General features: G+C 33.6%; 1 protein-coding gene and 1 non-coding gene across 5 annotated transcripts in view; both read left to right on the top strand.

Moving 5' to 3' along the window:
* LOC126841460 (Kv channel-interacting protein 4-like) overlaps positions 1–18,980 on the top strand; it is a 267,819-nt gene that overhangs the window by 174,401 nt on the left and 74,438 nt on the right. For all 4 annotated transcript variants that reach the window (XM_050577959.1, XM_050577957.1, XM_050577956.1 and 1 more), the window contains one exon: positions 13,899–14,216. In XM_050577959.1, the coding sequence (XP_050433916.1) occupies positions 13,937–14,216 (280 nt within the window). In that variant the 5' untranslated portion in view covers positions 13,899–13,936. The remainder of the gene's footprint in view (positions 1–13,898; positions 14,217–18,980) is intronic.
* On the top strand, positions 17,269–17,424 carry LOC126841475 (U12 minor spliceosomal RNA). Its single transcript, XR_007686179.1, has one exon. It is a non-coding gene; the product is annotated as a U12 minor spliceosomal RNA (small nuclear RNA).

Raw genomic sequence — 18,980 nt, 5'->3', positions numbered from 1 at the left:
ATGGGGTTTTAATGGTGCCCAAGTGAGTATAATACTCGACATGTAGAAAATCAACGAAAGGCGCATTAACCTGGCCCAAAACCTGTGTGCTATGTAACATTATTGTGTTATAATATGCTGTTCGGTAAAGCTAAAATGCTTGTCGGTTTATTCTTGCGGAAATTCCCAAACACAATACCGGATGAAAATTAGCAGACTACACGACCTTAAACGCATCGTGTAAAAGTGTTTTGGCTATTAAGCAAATTATAACCGACGCCAATTATTCGATTAATAATTGTCACGCAAGTAAGGCTAATAAGCGATAAGAGTATTTTGGAAACGAGACATGCTCACGCCCGGCCCAAATAAGACCCCAAGGTACGACTACAGGATTATCATTTAAAATGAGATGAGAAAAATCAACCAAACACAATTTCAATATATATATATTTCATATATCTTACTTTATTTAAATCAAACTAACAAGAACAACAAAGACAGTGGCCGCTGAACGCAGTCGCATGAATTACCCTAAAAGAATATAAAGATTATTTCTTAGCAATCTATTCTATTTGTTTTTGATAAAACACTGATCTCCGTAAAATGTGCTGAGACATATAAGAAGCGGTTGATTATAGTGAATTTCAATCGGTTACAAAAATCATACTAATTTAACTGCATTATTAAAAGAAAATATGTTCCATCATTATACGGTCGGGTTAACGAACCTATTCGTTATAGAATCGGTACTGAACTTGTTCCAAATACCAACTAGGAAACCCATTACAAAATCAGTGCACAAAGATTAACAAAAAAATATATATATTGTTCGGTTATATAAGTTTATTAACAAGTAGCAGTTTGTACATAATCCTACGTTGATTTCTTCACAAAAACACACGAACCAATTTTTTTATTGCACAAATAGTCAGAATTTCTTAAACATCCAAAAAGTTTATAACGTTATCCAATATATTTGTGCCCTAAAAATAATATTGAAGAAATAAGGTCTAAACAACAGCTGTTAAAGGTATTGTGGAAACGATCATACCTTTTTTTCTTTAAGACTTAAACGATATAATATGTATTTTCATTCAAACTTACCTATCGGTTTACTAATTAATTAATTTGTTTTAAAATTGTATTAGCATTATACATCATTTTCAATTGCATAAATTCCAATAATTATTATTAAAGGTTTTTTATACAACTTTTATTTTTTTATTTTTTTTTAAACCGTTCAGTTAATTTGAGCGTGACCATGTTTATTATAATGACATTGATTTCGAGCAACATTTTTAAAAGTTGTTATAAATCATAGCGGAAAGGTTAAACTGGAAAACAAATTAATATTTAATTGACGCGTGTGGCCACATTTTTAACGAGCTGTTATCGTCGCGTATACCTACCAAGTAGGACTTCCAATAAAATATGTAATTTAAGTCCAAATGTGTTGTATAATACGTTATAACTGAATTTCAAATAACGACCGTCGTGTTTATTTCTTAGCTCGAAGGTTGACTGTATTTGGCGATTTATGTCCATAAAATATTGCCATTGGAGTCAGCTTTGTGATATTTTTCTATTACACGAGCAAAACCGTGATTGCACGCGCATATAGCTATTGTGTGCAGCATGTCCTTCTCTTCGGCAAGATCATTGAGGGCACAAGAGTTTCCTAGTTCTTAAAGACAGCTGCCGGTTTGACCGCTGACCGCCATACTTGCCTGGCATATTTTATAATTCCACACTATATAATATTGTACACTAACAGTACGGCCGTAGGTACTTCCCGAACAACCGAGAAAAACATTGCTAATTTGTTTACACACCGGTTTAGAAGTCAATTCCGCCATTGTATTTATCAGTGAACGTTATTAGGTACATATAAACACCATTGCAATCTATACTTGGACGTATGTACACAAGAACATTGCACGAGTTGGCAATGATAAGGAAACAATTAGAAATTATATCTAAAAAAAAATAATAACAATTAAGTTATCGTGTAATGCTGTCAGCATTCACTTCACTGTAACAGTATTTTTGTATGTTTTCTTAAAATATTGTCGGTGTCAATATAATGTATTGACCACAGGCCTTCAATTGATCACCTAGGGCGGAAGGGGGAAGGCAGGTTCTCCTGTTGCAATAATTACTCACAGAAAATCTCAGGTGGTAGAAATGTACTACAAGCTGCCTTAACCACTCTGAAGGGATTCACTTGATAAACCGAAACCTAGTGATCAATATTATAATAGATCAATAAAAGTCGAATTATAGACACTAGTGTTCGGTTAAGTGAACGCGTATAGGGTCTTAAACGATTTGTTCTATTAAGTATAGTTCTATTTACTCACCGGTTCCATAACATAACATTATGCCCTTCTAATTCGGTCGTATGATCTAATATCGAAATTACAATAATTTTTGTTCGACTTAAATTATGCACAGTCATGTATGTACATAAACGTAAACTTGTCAGTCGACTTTTATTTACATATTTGTATATTAAATTAGGCAGCATAAAAAATAAAAAATACTTAAATTTACTTTCCTCGGACTACCGCAATTATTTATCTAGTTCACCTTAAATCTAATACTATGGCAATGCAAATATTAGGTAAACTTTACAAGATCATAAAAAATATAAATTATATAATAGGTACATAAAATACATATTATTATGTTTGTTTTTTGTGAATACATTTAGAACGCTTTCGTAGTAACCAGTAAATTGCGCTATGTAAAAGTGTCTGTATGAGTCATCAGCGTTATTCATTCCTAATTATTAAGCTCTAAACAAACAAGTGTACTGTCTTAGTTAAAATAAACACACATGAAATAGTTCCCCAATAATCGAATTTATCAATTACATAATATTATCTTGTTAGCTTATTATTATTACCAACTGAACCCCACTGTATGTGAATAGTATGAATTGGAGCAATAATATACTACAATATGTCTTACTCAAGTCAGTACACATAACTTTTATAAATTATAATTATATTTATTAACTGAGCTTTATAACGCTGTATAGTTTAAAAACTTAAGAAAATATTTGTTAATATTTCCTTTTTTCTTTCTTTTAGATAATAGTTTTTAAATATATTAAGAATAATAAGTTATCTCATTGATAGTTATTGATTGTATTTTTTTAATTTAACATGTTCGGGCCAGGTTTAGTGAAGTACCAGACTATTTTAGGAAAGATAATTGCATCGGTATGCGGACAAATAAATCACTGATTTTAATGTTAAAAATATATGCGTTAGTAAGTAAATCTAAAAAATGCACTATATGAATAATAGTTATGCTTGAAAAGAACTATGTATTCGATTAATCATCACGACGTGTCACTTAGACAAAATATACAAATGTACTAAATGAAATTAATCAAAGCGATATTGATAGTAATTATGCGATATTATTGACCCGAGTACATATAATATTGTGTCGGTAGAAAAACGACAAAGGTCCGGGAGACAGGGACCTCGATTAAGGATGACGCCCTATCCGAACACTGCTGTATATTATTATTATTATGTGTATACACAGGACCGAGGCAATTTCCATTCGGAAAATATAACTAATTATTTACACAAGCCTCGGTCGTTTGTCCGGGAGAAGAGAAACGTCAGCGGCGACCTAAAGAAATATTATGGACGGACTTATCGATAAAACGGTATAATAATTAATCATGTTTCTGGGGGGTCGACCGTTTTCTCAGACAAATCCAAACTCAACCCGTTTTCACCCTGTCCAGTTGGTATGACAGCGGGGAAAATACAGAAGAAGAAAAAAAGAACTACGAGCACCTACACTTTTAGAAACAAACTTTTCCGAACCATACTCGCCCGCCTGCCCGCCCGCCTACCTACTTACCTACCTGCCTCTGTGGAAATTGAATTGTTAAAAATAAAAGTGTCCGAGTGACAAGTGTTCCAAGTGTCGTACATAGCTGAGAATATAACGTAGCCATGTAAGGGTTCGAAATATTTCGATTCGCTCGGGAGCCCTTTATAGAATTTATTGCACTTACTGTTGACGGTCAGAGTTTTCTTTAGCTCAGCCATAAAGTAATTATTACTGTTAGGTTTCTGCGAAATTCCACAAGTCCGCCAAGGAATGATCTCTATCAATAATATAATAATATATGGGCAAATTAATCTTTACACCATTTTACAATATAATAAATTGTAATAAAACGTTGTTATGATTAATTTAAAATTACATTGCACGGTTAACTACTAACGACTGTTTTTTTTTTTTACACAAATTGTACTAATAATATATTCTTAATTGTGTATGTAAAAACTTCCTGGAAAGTGAATTAAGATAATAATGCATAACCTAAATGTTTAACATAAGTAGCTATTTATTTACTCACTCTAACTATAAATTTATTTTGTCCTTAAAATAAGCGTAATTATTTTAGTCGGACAAACCAAACAAATATTATCAAATTTTTATTGTAAAATTATAATAACTATCACCTTCAATACTACCAAACTATGTCTACATTATAATTCGGCAGGACATCAAGGTAGGAAATTAAGAAAACAACGACGTTTCTAAATTACACTGTTTGGCAATTAATAACATATTTTGGTGTACAAGTTTGATTAGTAGTTAATCGCTAATATTGGCGGGGGAAAAAATGCTGGTCAAAAACTTGTTTTTGCACTTGTCTTGGCGTTTCTTAAGATTACAGACTGCCGGCGAGCTTAATATTCCACATTTGTCGGTAGTAATAATAATAATACAACACCGCATAACCTATTGACCGGCAAATGTGACATGTGCGTTACATCAGCGCACGACACCCCGTGCAGACGTTGCGAAATGCATCTCCCAAGTGCACCTTCTCCTCGACAATTTGATCCACATTTAGCATCTTATTGTGTGTGTGCTCGTTGCAGCTGGGGTGTCCCATTCGTGATGATAATATTACATTATTATTGAAATGCACTCTGGCGAAGAAAGTGAATCAGTTCGAGAAAAAAAACAAACCGGTTTGCACTGTTCCCGGGGCCGAGACCGATTGCGCCGCCACCGCAAAATCTGTATCGAAATACCTATACCGAAAGTGAATCTTATTATAAAAGAGAACAGATAAGAAAATCCCACATTTGTTATACTGCCAACGTTTCTGCGGTCATGATAAACGGCTATCGCCAGCACGTCCTGTAAATAATTATGTACACTGCCGCCGTGCGAACAATGTAAATGCACTGGAAAAAATGGCATAATTAAATTTTAAAGGTTCACAAAACTTAAGTTTACATTTTTAGATATAAGGTATTGAGGAATAGGCTTGTCAACACTGTGTCCCGCAGGATTCTTGTCGGCTAAACAGTATCTGGTGTCAGTTTGTTTGAACAGGCTAGGTGTAGCCTTGAAAACAGCGATTAATATCAAAACTAACATGTCCCATTGTATCCTGCGAGTATTATATCACACTGAAGGCTTTTTCGGTCGCACATATTTTTTTTTTTTATTACTATTTTGTATCAAAACTCACATGTTCCAAGCAAGCTTTGACCTCGAAAACATAGATAACGACTGAAATCTTGAATTTTGATGACAGAACCTAGTCAGCATCTGGAAATGGACAAGTGCACGGTGGCCGAAGTGACGTTTTCTTCTTGCACCAGGCGCGACTATTACATATTATACACCTTAAGTAGTACCTACCTTATTACCTACCATAACTAGTTGATAATATGTCATTATAGTAAAACTATATATACACATCCACGCGTTTTGTCAAATATCAGGTTGGGATTAAAATAAAATGGTATTTGAAATACAACGTACAACTCGATTTATCGCTTTTTAATGGACAACGATCACATAAGACGTTAAATAATGATCTTTCTATAAGCTGTACCTAATACACTATAATAATAATATTATTATAGTAATCGCGACTACGCGCATTTGGTATAATACCACATTTAGATAATGTGATCTTATCTTGTTAACGGCGTTATATTGTTATTGTATTGCGAGAACTTTCAAAGTTGGTATAATTTAATAATTTAACATCGGTATAGACGGGCAAAAAAACCAATTGGCCAATAACTTGTGAAATATTTTATAAATAATTATATCAAAATGGGTTTGTAATCGGTTAGGTGTGTTGCAGTCGCATAACAATATTACATGACAACGGCTAGATGATTTATTATTCAAACGAAAAAAGCGTCAGGAAATAACACAACCGACACCGTTTTGATGGACATATTTTGCACTTAGGCGGCACAACGACATTAGTAATTAAAACTTTACCGTCAAACTATACAACACAGAGTGATCATTTTATCGTGAACCACTCAAATCGCATAGGGTTTAATAAAAAATTTGATTTTTTATTTCACTATGTTTTTATACAATGTGATCTTCATTTTTCCACAAATTTTTATGTTCCTACCCACCTTTACCCAAACTGATTATTTTTATATCAACTTTTGAAACTTAAATGGTAACGCATACGTTTCATAGTTTTTTTCAAATTGAGAATAATGTACTAACTACTAACAATTTTTGATCGGTCGATAACCAGTTTTGGACAACTATTTTTCAAGTTATTGAAGTTAAAAGTTTAGGGTAGACGCGCTTCCCCTCCCATCTTAACTTTTAAATTGATAAAACTTCAAAAATAGTAGCTCAAAACTATCAACAAGTCAACATTTTTAGTATATTATTCACAATTTAAAAAGATCATCAACTGAAATGTATGCGTTACTATTTAAGTTTTAAAAGCTGCTATGAAAAATTGAGATCACATTGTAAAAATCAATATAAAAAAAAAATATTTTTATTAAACCTTATGAGATATCGAGTGGTTCACGATAAAATGATCACCCTGTATTGTAATGATCTCTGGCCAAAAATAGTATCATGCCATATTGATATAATGATTTATACTGTAAAATATTGAATTCCCTTGACGTTGAATGATTATTAATTTTATTATATTGTACTTGATTTTTTTGTTAAATGTTATGTCGACTGACCAATGTAGGCGTTGAGATGAATATCAATCATTAAAATAAACAGTATCCTGGAAATATGTAATCCAATGGGGAAAATTGCCTGTATTAAAAATTCACAATATATGGACATAGAATACCTACTCGATATTTTTTAATAATAACACTTACTGCATAATGCATGACATTGTTAAATCCTGTTGTTGAACCTATTTTTCATGCCTTTGATTTACCTTAATAATATGATAAAAGCATTTTTTAATGGGCATCGGTCGGTCGGTATAGCGCTCAGGTATATTACTCATTATATTTTTCTCTTGACAAAGTTTGGCGAAAAAAAACAAATAACCGTTATTGAACGAAAGAAAACAAAAGGGTAGTCGATTGTGTGGTATTTTTCAAAGCGATGCCTTCGTTCGTTTCGAGAATCCCTATGGCCATTTATTTGCTTTAGCATGATAAACCGTAGACAATGGTGTCTACGGCAACCTTTTAATAGCGATGCTCCTTGTATAGGTAAAGGTCTCATTAATAATTCCGTTCGGACAACGCAGGCTATTTTCATCATCTCGAAATACTTTGGTCGCACAATAGAAAATTATCTTTGGCCATTGTCTCGCGGAACGTGCTCTTCCAATCTTAAGGTGTTAAAACGCAGTGCCGACGGTCTTTTAAGTCCTTAAACAGCAAATTTCATCGTTTAGAACGCTTAAGCCTCAAAAACGGTATTGTGCGAAAACGTTTTGTTATAGCACTTGAATTTTTGACAACAGTTTGGCGTTACCTACCAGAAATAACCGCTAGGGGAATACAACGAGAGCCTGCAGTGGAATTTGATCGACTTGTCCATTGATCATCCCCAATAAAAGGGGTACTAATGAATTTTAAATTAATAAAAGCACTTATGAGGATAGTTTAGACAGGAGAGTCTATAAATGGTTTGAAAGTCGAAAGTGAATGTTTCCCTAACCTAACTTAACAGCAAGAGATTCGCAGCAATGTTTACTCGACGTTTGTTTTACCTGCAGGTGTAGACCAGATGTCTGGAACGAAAAGACTTTAATGATTTTTCGAACACTTTAATAGCTAATAACTATAATTACTATAAACGGTTTGCTCTGAACATAACAACAGCTATTCACGATGGACATATTGGCTGGGCGAAAATATTGTCATTAATTGTCTATATACGCTTATTGGGCAATATGCGGTGTTAATAATCTGTCTTAGATCTTCAGACGGTCGATCGATGTCGGACCGGCCGTGGATGGCCTTAGACATAATAATATCAGCGGTCCGGTGAAAACTAAATAGGTACAGTGCACATACACGAGGAAGCCCTTGGACGGTAATATTCGCGTAATGAGTCACCGCGTTTCCTTGAACAAATTTAAAATTGAATCAAGTACTTGATAAAACCGATATGATATGAACGACGGTTACATAAACGTGTTGTCCAAAAAGCAATAAAAAAAAATTATAACACGGCCAAAGTGATAGTAATAATTATCATACGGCCGGAAGCGATAGGTACAGTAGGTACTAATCTCAATATATATTTCAATGTAATTTTCAACAAAATAATGACAAATTGTCCAATATCCGACTGCTGTTTTTCTGCATACTGCACTTTTAGACAATAACATTGGCAACCGACCCGGCGGGCAATACTATAATGCTGAACAGCAATTTAGCCAGGGGCTGTACTGCCATATCGCTCTATATAATATCACTACGGTGTACAACGAGAGTCATTGAAGTGTGCCTTTGCCACAATAATGCGGGGATGACGGGCTAAAATTATGCACAAAAGAAAAAAAAAGCAACCTTATTGACTTGTCACTATTGTTAATCGGCCGCAGCCATGTATGTGTATAATAATCTGACCTTTAAAAAAATATATACGTATTATTAATCAAAACTTAATGCGTTTATTAGTGTGTACACTGCTTGTTATTAAATTCTGATATTATATTATCCATATAATATAATACGGCTATGATAAAACAAAAATATTTTTATAACGCCTACTTGACCTAATTTGTTATGATGGCTTTGTATATATAGGTATAATAAAATATATAAATCGCTTCGTGTCGTTGAGATACACGAGGCGATAAATTTAAAAAAAAAACTAACCTTGTTTAACATATGTAGACGACCGGTCGACGTGTGCTTAATATAATATTATCAATATAATGAATGATGATAATAATTTACTAATGGAAACTCAGCAAAGGTGTAACCGCCGCTTGTTTGATGACTGTGCAATTTTGTCTAAGAAAATTTCCTTACAGTTTCCCAACAATGTTTGTATTTTATTTTATTATGTAGTACATCTTTTAATTATGAGTAAAATTGATTATTTTGTCGATTACTTTACTTCGAAAAATATAATTTACCCCATTCGCTTACAACTACCCCAGGGGACCTAACCCCATTGAACAACAGTGACTTTAACGCCACCGAGGCTTGCTCGTTATATGGTAATAAATATAACGCGGTGACTTAAGTGCATTTACTTGTCACACTCGTGCCAGGTGAGAGTTTTCAAAAAAAAAATAAACCAACTTGGAGGAGGGTAGGGGTCTCAGCAACCCTCGTGTGTTAAAATAGTATTGACGCTTGCGAAGAGAACGACCGTTAAACTGCCGTCGATGTTGTTTTTGTCACAAACTGCTTACATCGCACCGGAGAAAGTACAATTTTTTCACTTAAACAGGTAGGTGTACAACTGGGCTAATTACGGTTACAAGTAAAAGCCGGGTTCGCATATTGTAGCGTTTATGCGATTTACATGATAATACAATTATTATTAATATGCATATTTTTTTATTCAGCGACTTTGCCTCATGCTATTTCAAGCGAATCACGAACTAAACCCGACGACCCGTTATTATTACACTTTGTTCACACACAAAACACAAGAACAATAATTCACAGGTGGGCCGCTCTCGCGGTATCGATAAATTAACAAGGTAAAATTAATAAAAACTAGATTTAAAAAAATCAAACCGAGCCGTACATAATCGATTTTAGCCTAAAGTTCAAATCGAGCACACTGTATTATGTATATAGTGCTTTAGCGCTGTACGATCGGGTGTAAAGTATAGTTGCGTTGCCGCGATTGCATTTCCCATGTTTTTTTTAAAAATATTTTTCATTCTCTAAACACAATCTAATGTGACACAATGGCACAAACTGCAGTGATGATTTTGTTCATGTGCACAATGAAAAACTTATGCACCAACCGGTCGGTGGTCGGTGACCTATAAAAATGATATCATATAAGCGCGCACGCTGGTATTTAAGACATGTAAACGTGATTTATGTGCGAGATCTAGATCGTCGTCGGCGAGATAAGTTCGTGTATATTATTATGTTATATTGATCGATACTCGCTGTAGTCGCATATTATGTACACTTATATCACATACATAGTTGTTGTTCAGTTCAGGTATTAAGTCACAAAATATCACTCGTTTTCGGTCGTTAACAATTTACACACACCTTTCTTTTTTTGTTTTGTAAACATTTTACAAGATAAATAAACATGTATGTACGACCGTTTTTTTACATTTTTCTTAAAAATATGTTTTGTTTAAAAAAAAAATTATTTGATTTTCTATGGTTAAATAAATAATACATGGCAAAATCTCGGTTGGCTTTCGGGCGATTACAAAACAATAATGTCCGACTCTGAACAGATACTATTGACTTATGTATAATGCACTTCTGTCACATTATTTTTTTTTTAATTAGACATATTCGTTTGCGGTTTGTCGTTTGCTCCACATTCGACATCCTTGGGAAGACAAAAGCATAGCTCCGCACACAGATAATTGTAATTAAAAACAATAACACAATTACCGACGACGGGATTATTGAAATACCTATCGGATCGTGATCCATATAATATTAATATTGATGATAATAATATATATTATATATGTTACTGGTATGGTACGGTTCGTCCTCGATCCGGAGGTCGATCGCAAAACCGTAACGGACGGTGATTTATTTTCGTGTCAGGTTCAAAGAAAACAAAAATTTACAAAGAAAAATCCTATAAAAGCGCAGAAAAAAATAAAAATGTCAAAAATGAGCAACACTGCACTTTTATTTGTAATGCTTAACACTTGCGGCCAGTTTCTGAATGAAGCATACAACATTATTGTCAAATGTACTCACTTGTGAGTCACGTGGGTGATAGGAAGGAGATAACTCAGAAGAAAAGAAAAAAAAGGTTCAGATCCTCTTCCAAAAAAGTCAGCCAATCAAAGTAGTAGTATCTACATTGTGGCTAAGTCTGTTTTGTGCCTCATTCAGAAACTGGCCAAGTGTTGAGCAATACAAACAAAAGAGCAGTGTTGCTCATGAAAGTAGGAGTGAAGTGAGGTTATGAACTAAAGAATTAGCCGACTTGGCCACAATGTTGATATCACTACTTTGAAAGGCCGACTTTTTTGGGAGGGGGTCTACTTGGCCCTTTTTCACTGTTAAATACCTTTCTCTATATTTTCCAGAGCTCTATCAACTTTTCTAAACTCTAACAATAACGTATGTATTTATTTGACTTTTTTTTACATTAAGAATAATATTTACTAACAGATTTTACAGGTTTTTTATGAATATTTGTTAATTTATTGAAGTTTAAAGCTGTAAATCTGGAGCAAGGGTGGAGCAAGAATTTTGTCCTTAATGAATCACCCTGTATTTTATTATAGTATAATATTATATTATTTATTATCACACCAAACAGCACACCGTACACTATACGTATACTTACATATGGAGGAGATCGCAAAGATTGTGTATGTGTGTGTGTATTTCGCCTTTCACCGACTTGCCACGTCATTGTGTGACAATGAACCGGCGACGGCTGCTGCAGTTGTAGCCGGTCTCCACGGGTAAAGGGGGCACACACATACACTATATGACTTAAATGCGAGCCTCCGGCCGTTTACCAGCTGCCATATATATATATTATAATATACATAGTTCTTACTACTATGTGTACCTCAAAGTCTCACAATCATAGCTGTTGTAATATATTATATACAGCCGGCTAAAATAATAGCGCACGAGACCGAGTAAATTTCGTTTTGAAATAATAATAATAATAATGATACAAATATATGTGCTTTTTTTTTTTTAATTAATGCTTCACCGGTATCCCATGCCGATACATATACATATAGTAGCTGTCGATCGGTGATCGATGATCGTTATGATATTTACCAGCAACGCCAACATCCACGGGTGGGTGTAACCTCAGTACGATAATTAGATTGGCCCGGTTACGTCCAATGACCTAATCGAAAATATTGAAGATAATAATATAATATCAAAAAAAAAGTACTTTGAACACTAGCGACATCCCTATAACAATATAATCCGTCTTAATAAAATTGTCTTAGTTAATTTTTGACCGAGCTAATAATTTTGGCAAGGTTAAAATATTTTGTTTAAACTAGTTTAAGTTTGATGCACTCGAAAAAATTCCGTTTACAAAAATATGTTGTTTGAAATGTGACTTATGACTTGTTAATTCCCAGCCTTGAATTCCTTACAGTACCCAATTGTGTGCAGACCTGTGATGCCCATTTGATAACGTTATAGTTGTCACATTAGTCTTAATTAATTGCCCAAACGTCAAATAGATTTTTTGAAAAATACATTAAAAATATATTAGATTATAATACTAATTATGTTAAAGAACAACAGCTAATTGAATAAATCGTTAATACAAGTGTACATATGTATATTTTTTAAATAATTGTAAATTGAACTAAACAATTATTTTAATTAAAATAAAAAACATTTCATTTTGTTGACTGAAAAATATAATAATGCGCGATGAATCATCAATTTTTCCTTTACAAGTAAAACGTGTAATCAATTTTCCATTAACCAGTTATTCGACCTTACTCCCTTTTTTTTTAACATTGGAGAGTTACCTATTTTATTTACCATGTTTTTCTCCTCTGAATCTCGTTGTTGTGTAAATCTACAATAAGCGAATCGCCGTTAACCCGTTAATAACGACTTAAATATTATCTTGGTAAACAGAAATATAAGAAGCACAGTCGGAGGTAAAAATATATAGTATACCTAATCAACCAACAGAGTAGAAAAACTAATTCAAATAGAAAAATAATTGAAATAGCTATGAACTTCAATAATTATATTGTACAAGGTTCAATAATATTTTTATGTATTTTGTTTTTACTCTGTTCAATTATGCATTTTCATATTAAATATATATTTTTCTTTATTAATAATACCTTAACTGATCTAGAAAAACCCATTAGCAAAACTTGTGTGGAATACTTTTATAGTAAGTAGTCAAATAGCAAAAAAAAACAAATAAGTAATACAATTTAATTCTTAATTTAAAAACCTGAGTTAATTTTGAGTTGAAACTAATTTTCGTTGTTTTCTTTTGTGCAAATATTTTTTGAAAATTCATTTTAACAAAAGCAAACACTACAAATCGTAATTAGCTCGGACAATTTTATTGTTCGTCGGAAGAGTCCATTCAAATGAATTCATTCGCCGGAACCGATTGAAAGTCTGTAACGAAAATGGAAAAGTAAACAAAAATACTGTTCGTTAGAAACTAATTATACGGTGCAAGGACCTTTTGAAAAAAAAACAATAATTGTTAATAGTGAAAAATAAAAAAAATAAACAGCTGCAAAATTTTAAAACATAAATATACGATTTCAGTAAATAAGTCTTGGCAAAAAAAAAATTAAAGACTTTTGACACTTAAGAATATTATAATTGTTGTGCTATTGGTCAAAGGCTGATTTGGTTATAAGTACCTACCTTTGGTGGTCAATTTTTATAAAAAATATTGTATATTTTTTTCTTTTGACTACTTATTTTCCAATTTGTTTGGTTTTGCAGTTTTTAAGTGAATTTGGTCGGTTTGCTGACGTTGTGCAATGTACAGCGTTGTGGCCCACCAAAACTATGGCCGCGAGCGGCGCGACAACCGGCAGCAGGCCCAGCAACACCAGCACGGGCACTCACCGCAGCAACATCACCATCACCAGCAAAGCGGGTCTTCCGGCGGGGGCGCTGGGGGCGGCGGCGCGCCCAGCTCGTCCAGGCAACAGCCGGCGCAGCACCCGGACGGGCGGCGGCGGTCGACCAGACACCGGAACATGTCCATCACGGTTAGGTTTCTCAACTACCTGAGACGCAGATTCAACCCGGACCAAGGTGAGAATCACCCTGTATACCAGATAATAATAATCGTAGAATGCAATTTACAATTTTTTGTTTTAAAGAATAATAAAAGAAACATGTAAAAACACTGTAATTCAATTTAAAAATTGGTCACAGTTCACAACAACAATTTAAAAGACACAATAAGTTTACAGTTGAAATAACTTATCAAACAACTGTTGCTTTAACAACCGGAACTTGGAATTTACGCCGGTTGTGAATTTCCCACAGAAAAACACCACTTAGATAAAATAACGCTTAAAGCGAAGTTGGACGCTTCAAAAATGTATTTTACAACAATTTTATCCTTAAATATATGCGTTCGGGTAATAATAATATATTACGGACAAAATATAAAACTGAAGGTACCTATAAAAAAAAAAAAATACAGAAAGCCACTGCCAACGTCATAACGATCACAGTCCAGTGCGAAACGCATGTGGAAATATAGCTGTTATGCTCTTTTTTCAATATATTAAATTGCTTGTACGTATCGAATACAAAAATATTATACACTCTCAGGAAGGTAATGTATGTAATATATAATGGATTTTTTTTTACTGGTTTCATATCTTGTAATATAGGTACTAATAAATAAACTATAAACTAATAAATAAACTGTAATATACCTACTGATAAAAAAAAAGTAATTTGATTAAATGTTTGTTTTTCTTTTAAACGGACGAACAAAATAGTTAGACAAGAAATTAAACAAAACGGCAATACTGTCGAATGGTAAAACCTTTCAAGTCAAACCGTACAGGATTTTTGTACTAAAAAAAAAAAGTATTAGTCTGCCTGTACATTAACTAAGTACAATCTTGTGGAACGTTGCGGTTAGATCTAAACGGAATATTGGACCCTGATACGCGGTTGAAATCATTCGGTTGTAAATTGACTACACGGTTTTGTTGAATTTAACAAATTTTAAATAATTAATATAGTTACCGTCGCTATTAAATAATAATAATTAAATAATGATACTGATTTTGCAAAAATAGGTGTATTTCATACAAATTTTCCACAAACAAAAATTATAATGTGTAGTTATTTTTTTAAGTATTATACATACATTTTAGCTACTTTTTATTTTACAAGACGTACAAAAATATCGTTTATATACAGTAACATTTTAACGTCGTGTACGGTTTGATCGGTTTGAAGTACTATTCCATGTGATTCGAGTATATTCCCTTAGCCGTGTACACAATAATATATTATGGTGCTCTATAACCCAGTATATATAATATGCTTATGGTACCCTGGTATCGATGCACTATATAAACACACGCAGTGTACTAAGGTGTTCGGTGGACCGTCAAGGTCGTGGTTTTTTAGTTCACACCGTTTTTAATATTACATTTCGACCAAATCGGCCGTAGTAAAATAATAAAAATATATTTTTGGAATCTTAATATTATTTTAACCCGTCAAACCAATAATTCGAGGAAGTCACATAAGCAAACAGTATCCGCCATCTAGCGGTCGTTCGCCGGATACCATATATGTATATTTTGTTCATAACACCTCTTAACCCCGTTTAGTATCATAATAAGATGTTTTGTTTGTTTCAGGTAAGAAAAGCGTACGGCAACCGAAATACATAATGTACAAAGTACACAAGACTAGGTAACTGTGGTAAATATGATGAGATTATGATTATTTTTTTTCTCTGGCTTCCCACGACAGTGTAAGAATGATGATAATAATAATATTGTAATAATAATTATTAAGGACACCGTGTGAGCAGCAGCTATACATACACAATATTAGTATCAATATAGATGTATTATAATAATATATTTCAAACGTGACAAGCGTAGGAAGCGACCCATAATAGCGCTATTACTACACCACAATAAGACAGCCGTTGTGATTGTTTTGCGCAACACCGTGTGCGGTCCACCGTAGTAAGTAACGTTTGGTAAAAAAAAAAACCGATGGTAATCTACAAAAGACATTAAGTCTTAAGACACGAGTGATCACTCATTGCATTGACGTGTAATCGATACCTATCGATTCACATATTATGTATATGAATATTGTTTGCTGTAAATTCGAAACGAATAAAAAAACAGTCGCCTTCTATGCGTTTCACAGAAAAAAAAAACATAATTGGGTACTGTATTATACATTTTTTTTATAATATAAAACAACAAAGGTCCGGAAGTAGAGTATAGGTCCGGAAGTAGATGGAGGATTTGTTAACAGAGAACGAATGCAGCTATTAAAACGTCTTTAATAAAGGCGTATTGTCTCGAAGACACTTGCCGAACGTTATAATATTATATTTGCTATAATACTTACACTTTTATTTATTCGAAAAATGCCTTCCCGTTTGAGTGAAACACAATCAAAAATAAAATAATGTGAAAATGTTGCTCGAATATTTTTTTAGTTATAACTTTTTTACAAACAATTTTGGAAGTATAAAAATGTTTAAATACAGTCAATTGCAAATTTACCGGTTTGGTATTTTAATAAAATATATAATGTGTAGCAAATAATTAAAGTGAACAAATAATATTATATTGCTCAACATTAGCGCACATTAATAATTAATAATTAATAGATGAATGTAATGATTATAATACAATTCATTTGAAGTGTTCTGAAAAAAAATCATACGCTAACGTAATACGTTTATTTAAGACATAATAAAAAACATTAATTCCAAGATTGATGTTGGTGGACCAAGATTTGCCGCCGACGCGACACGACGCGGCCCGTCAGTGCGGCTCGACCACTGCAACGGCGGCGGCCGCGCAGTTGCCGCGACTCACGCTAGATGGCGGTGTCCGCACGGCCGAGTACACGTGTACTCGCTCGTCTTCTCGCGTCGGCCGTTGGCCGGAACTTTGACGTGCCTGCTTTGTCGCCGGCCAGCGAACGTTGTTCCGGGAGGACGCGAGACGTTGCGGGACGACCGCCGGACGGACAAGCGTCGCGGCACGGCCTCACTACCGGCGTACCACCAAAACGGTCGCTGCCCCGGGACGGCGGGACGCGCGCCCCTGATAAAGAACCTCAGAACAGTGTACGGATCGTGCCTTAAACTAATGAGTAAGGAAAATTTACGAGCCTTGGTGACGCTTGGCTTTTGCAGTCCATGAACTGTTACCCTATTTTTGGAGGGGTATAGGTCGTCCCCTTGAAGGACCTGCCTACTTTGCAGGTCTTTCGGGCGATAGCGATCTGCCCCAATATCGACTCGATCTAAAACCCACTACGCCGCCATATGGCGGCATGGCGGTGATCTTAATCTGACCACTAGTAATTATTCTTGGAATGGTAAAATCTATATACAAAACGGTGCATTGAAATCCCAATAATAATAATAATATTGTGTACTCTACTCACGGCTCTTCTATACAGCTATGGTTATGATAACAGCTGTCTGATTAGATAAATGGTCTAAAAAAAAAAAAAAATCATCTGACGTTATGTCGAAATAATATTACAGTTTATGCGATTTGTTATTATCAGCTAATATCAGTAAAATAAATACAAAATAAAAGTAAAATAATTAATATCTTAGCTTTATAATAATAATTGAAGTAGACCCTAATATTACATTATATTGTAAGACTATATTATTATATTTTGAAACGTATTAAGGTGCGACATCTAGGGAACGCGCCAACAGTTGATCTGGCACTGTTTTGAATACCGACAGATGGCGTTGTAGTTACCATTTTCATTGTATTTGCTATTAAACGTTTAGCAGCTATTACTTACTAAAAAATAATCAAATATAACGGTGTTATTTTTTTTTTTTAAGGGACTTCTACACTAGCATTTATTTAGGAGCGTTTTATTTAGGCAAATTTTCACTAAAACTTAACATTAAGCTACAATTGTTGGAAAGAAGGATATATTGTGGTGTTTAATTTTTATGAAATTACAGTATGTAAGTACAGAAATTAATTCCTTATGCAAATTAGACTAGCATAATATAAAATATCTATATTTCAATAAAACCGAATGATATATTGTTATATTCGAAAGTACTAGAGCTTCCAAGTACGACAATAAATCAAATTGTCGAATCTCCCAAAAAAAGATTTATTACTATTTTTTTAGTGGGGGGGGGGGGGGGGGTTTACACAGAGGCGTTTACCATCTACTTTAGGTTATTCTGTCAATCAATTGTTTTATTGTTCAATAAAAAAACCATTCGACGATATACGACCATGGCCGTATCATATCAAAAAAATACTCCCCAAATTCTTTTTGAGGGTGTCTTTTAAGTATTGGTGTGCGCTCCATTAATCACAACATAAGTCATACCCGGGTAGAAGAGTTATTATTATATCAACGTCATAATAATTAATTTTCAAAGTATAAGTGATATGGGTATTTATTAACCGTCAAAACAATTGTGTAGATTTTTTGTTTTACTCATTGTTTAGGATTTTTTTATCGACACCCAGTTTATTATTTTTTGGCCAGATACCAAAAAATCATGTAACATATCAATTCAACAAGATTTTTTCTCCTGATTTCAAATCTGAATGTATTTTTTTCGTAAGACCATTTTTTAATGAGATACGAGTTTTATATTTTAAATAATTTTAAAATTAAAAAAAAAAAAAGAGTACCGTTTATCGTACCCATAGAGCATCCCATATGTCTCATTTGAAGCTCGGTAGAACTTTCCGTGACACTCTGTATATAATATATTAGCGAACGTGCAACATTGTACATAACGACAAAGTCAAAATAAAAATATGACAACATAATCAAATGTGAAATATT

The sequence above is a fragment of the Adelges cooleyi genome, unplaced genomic scaffold (assembly GCF_023614345.1).
Source record: "Adelges cooleyi isolate 19-005CV unplaced genomic scaffold, UGA_ACOO_1.1 ACOO_flye_CR_arks_rails_tigmint_CR_PRNA_381, whole genome shotgun sequence".
NCBI lineage: Eukaryota > Metazoa > Arthropoda > Insecta > Hemiptera > Adelgidae > Adelges > Adelges cooleyi.
The sequence above is the reverse complement of the archived record's forward strand: the minus strand, read 5'-3'. Positions and strand labels throughout refer to the sequence as shown.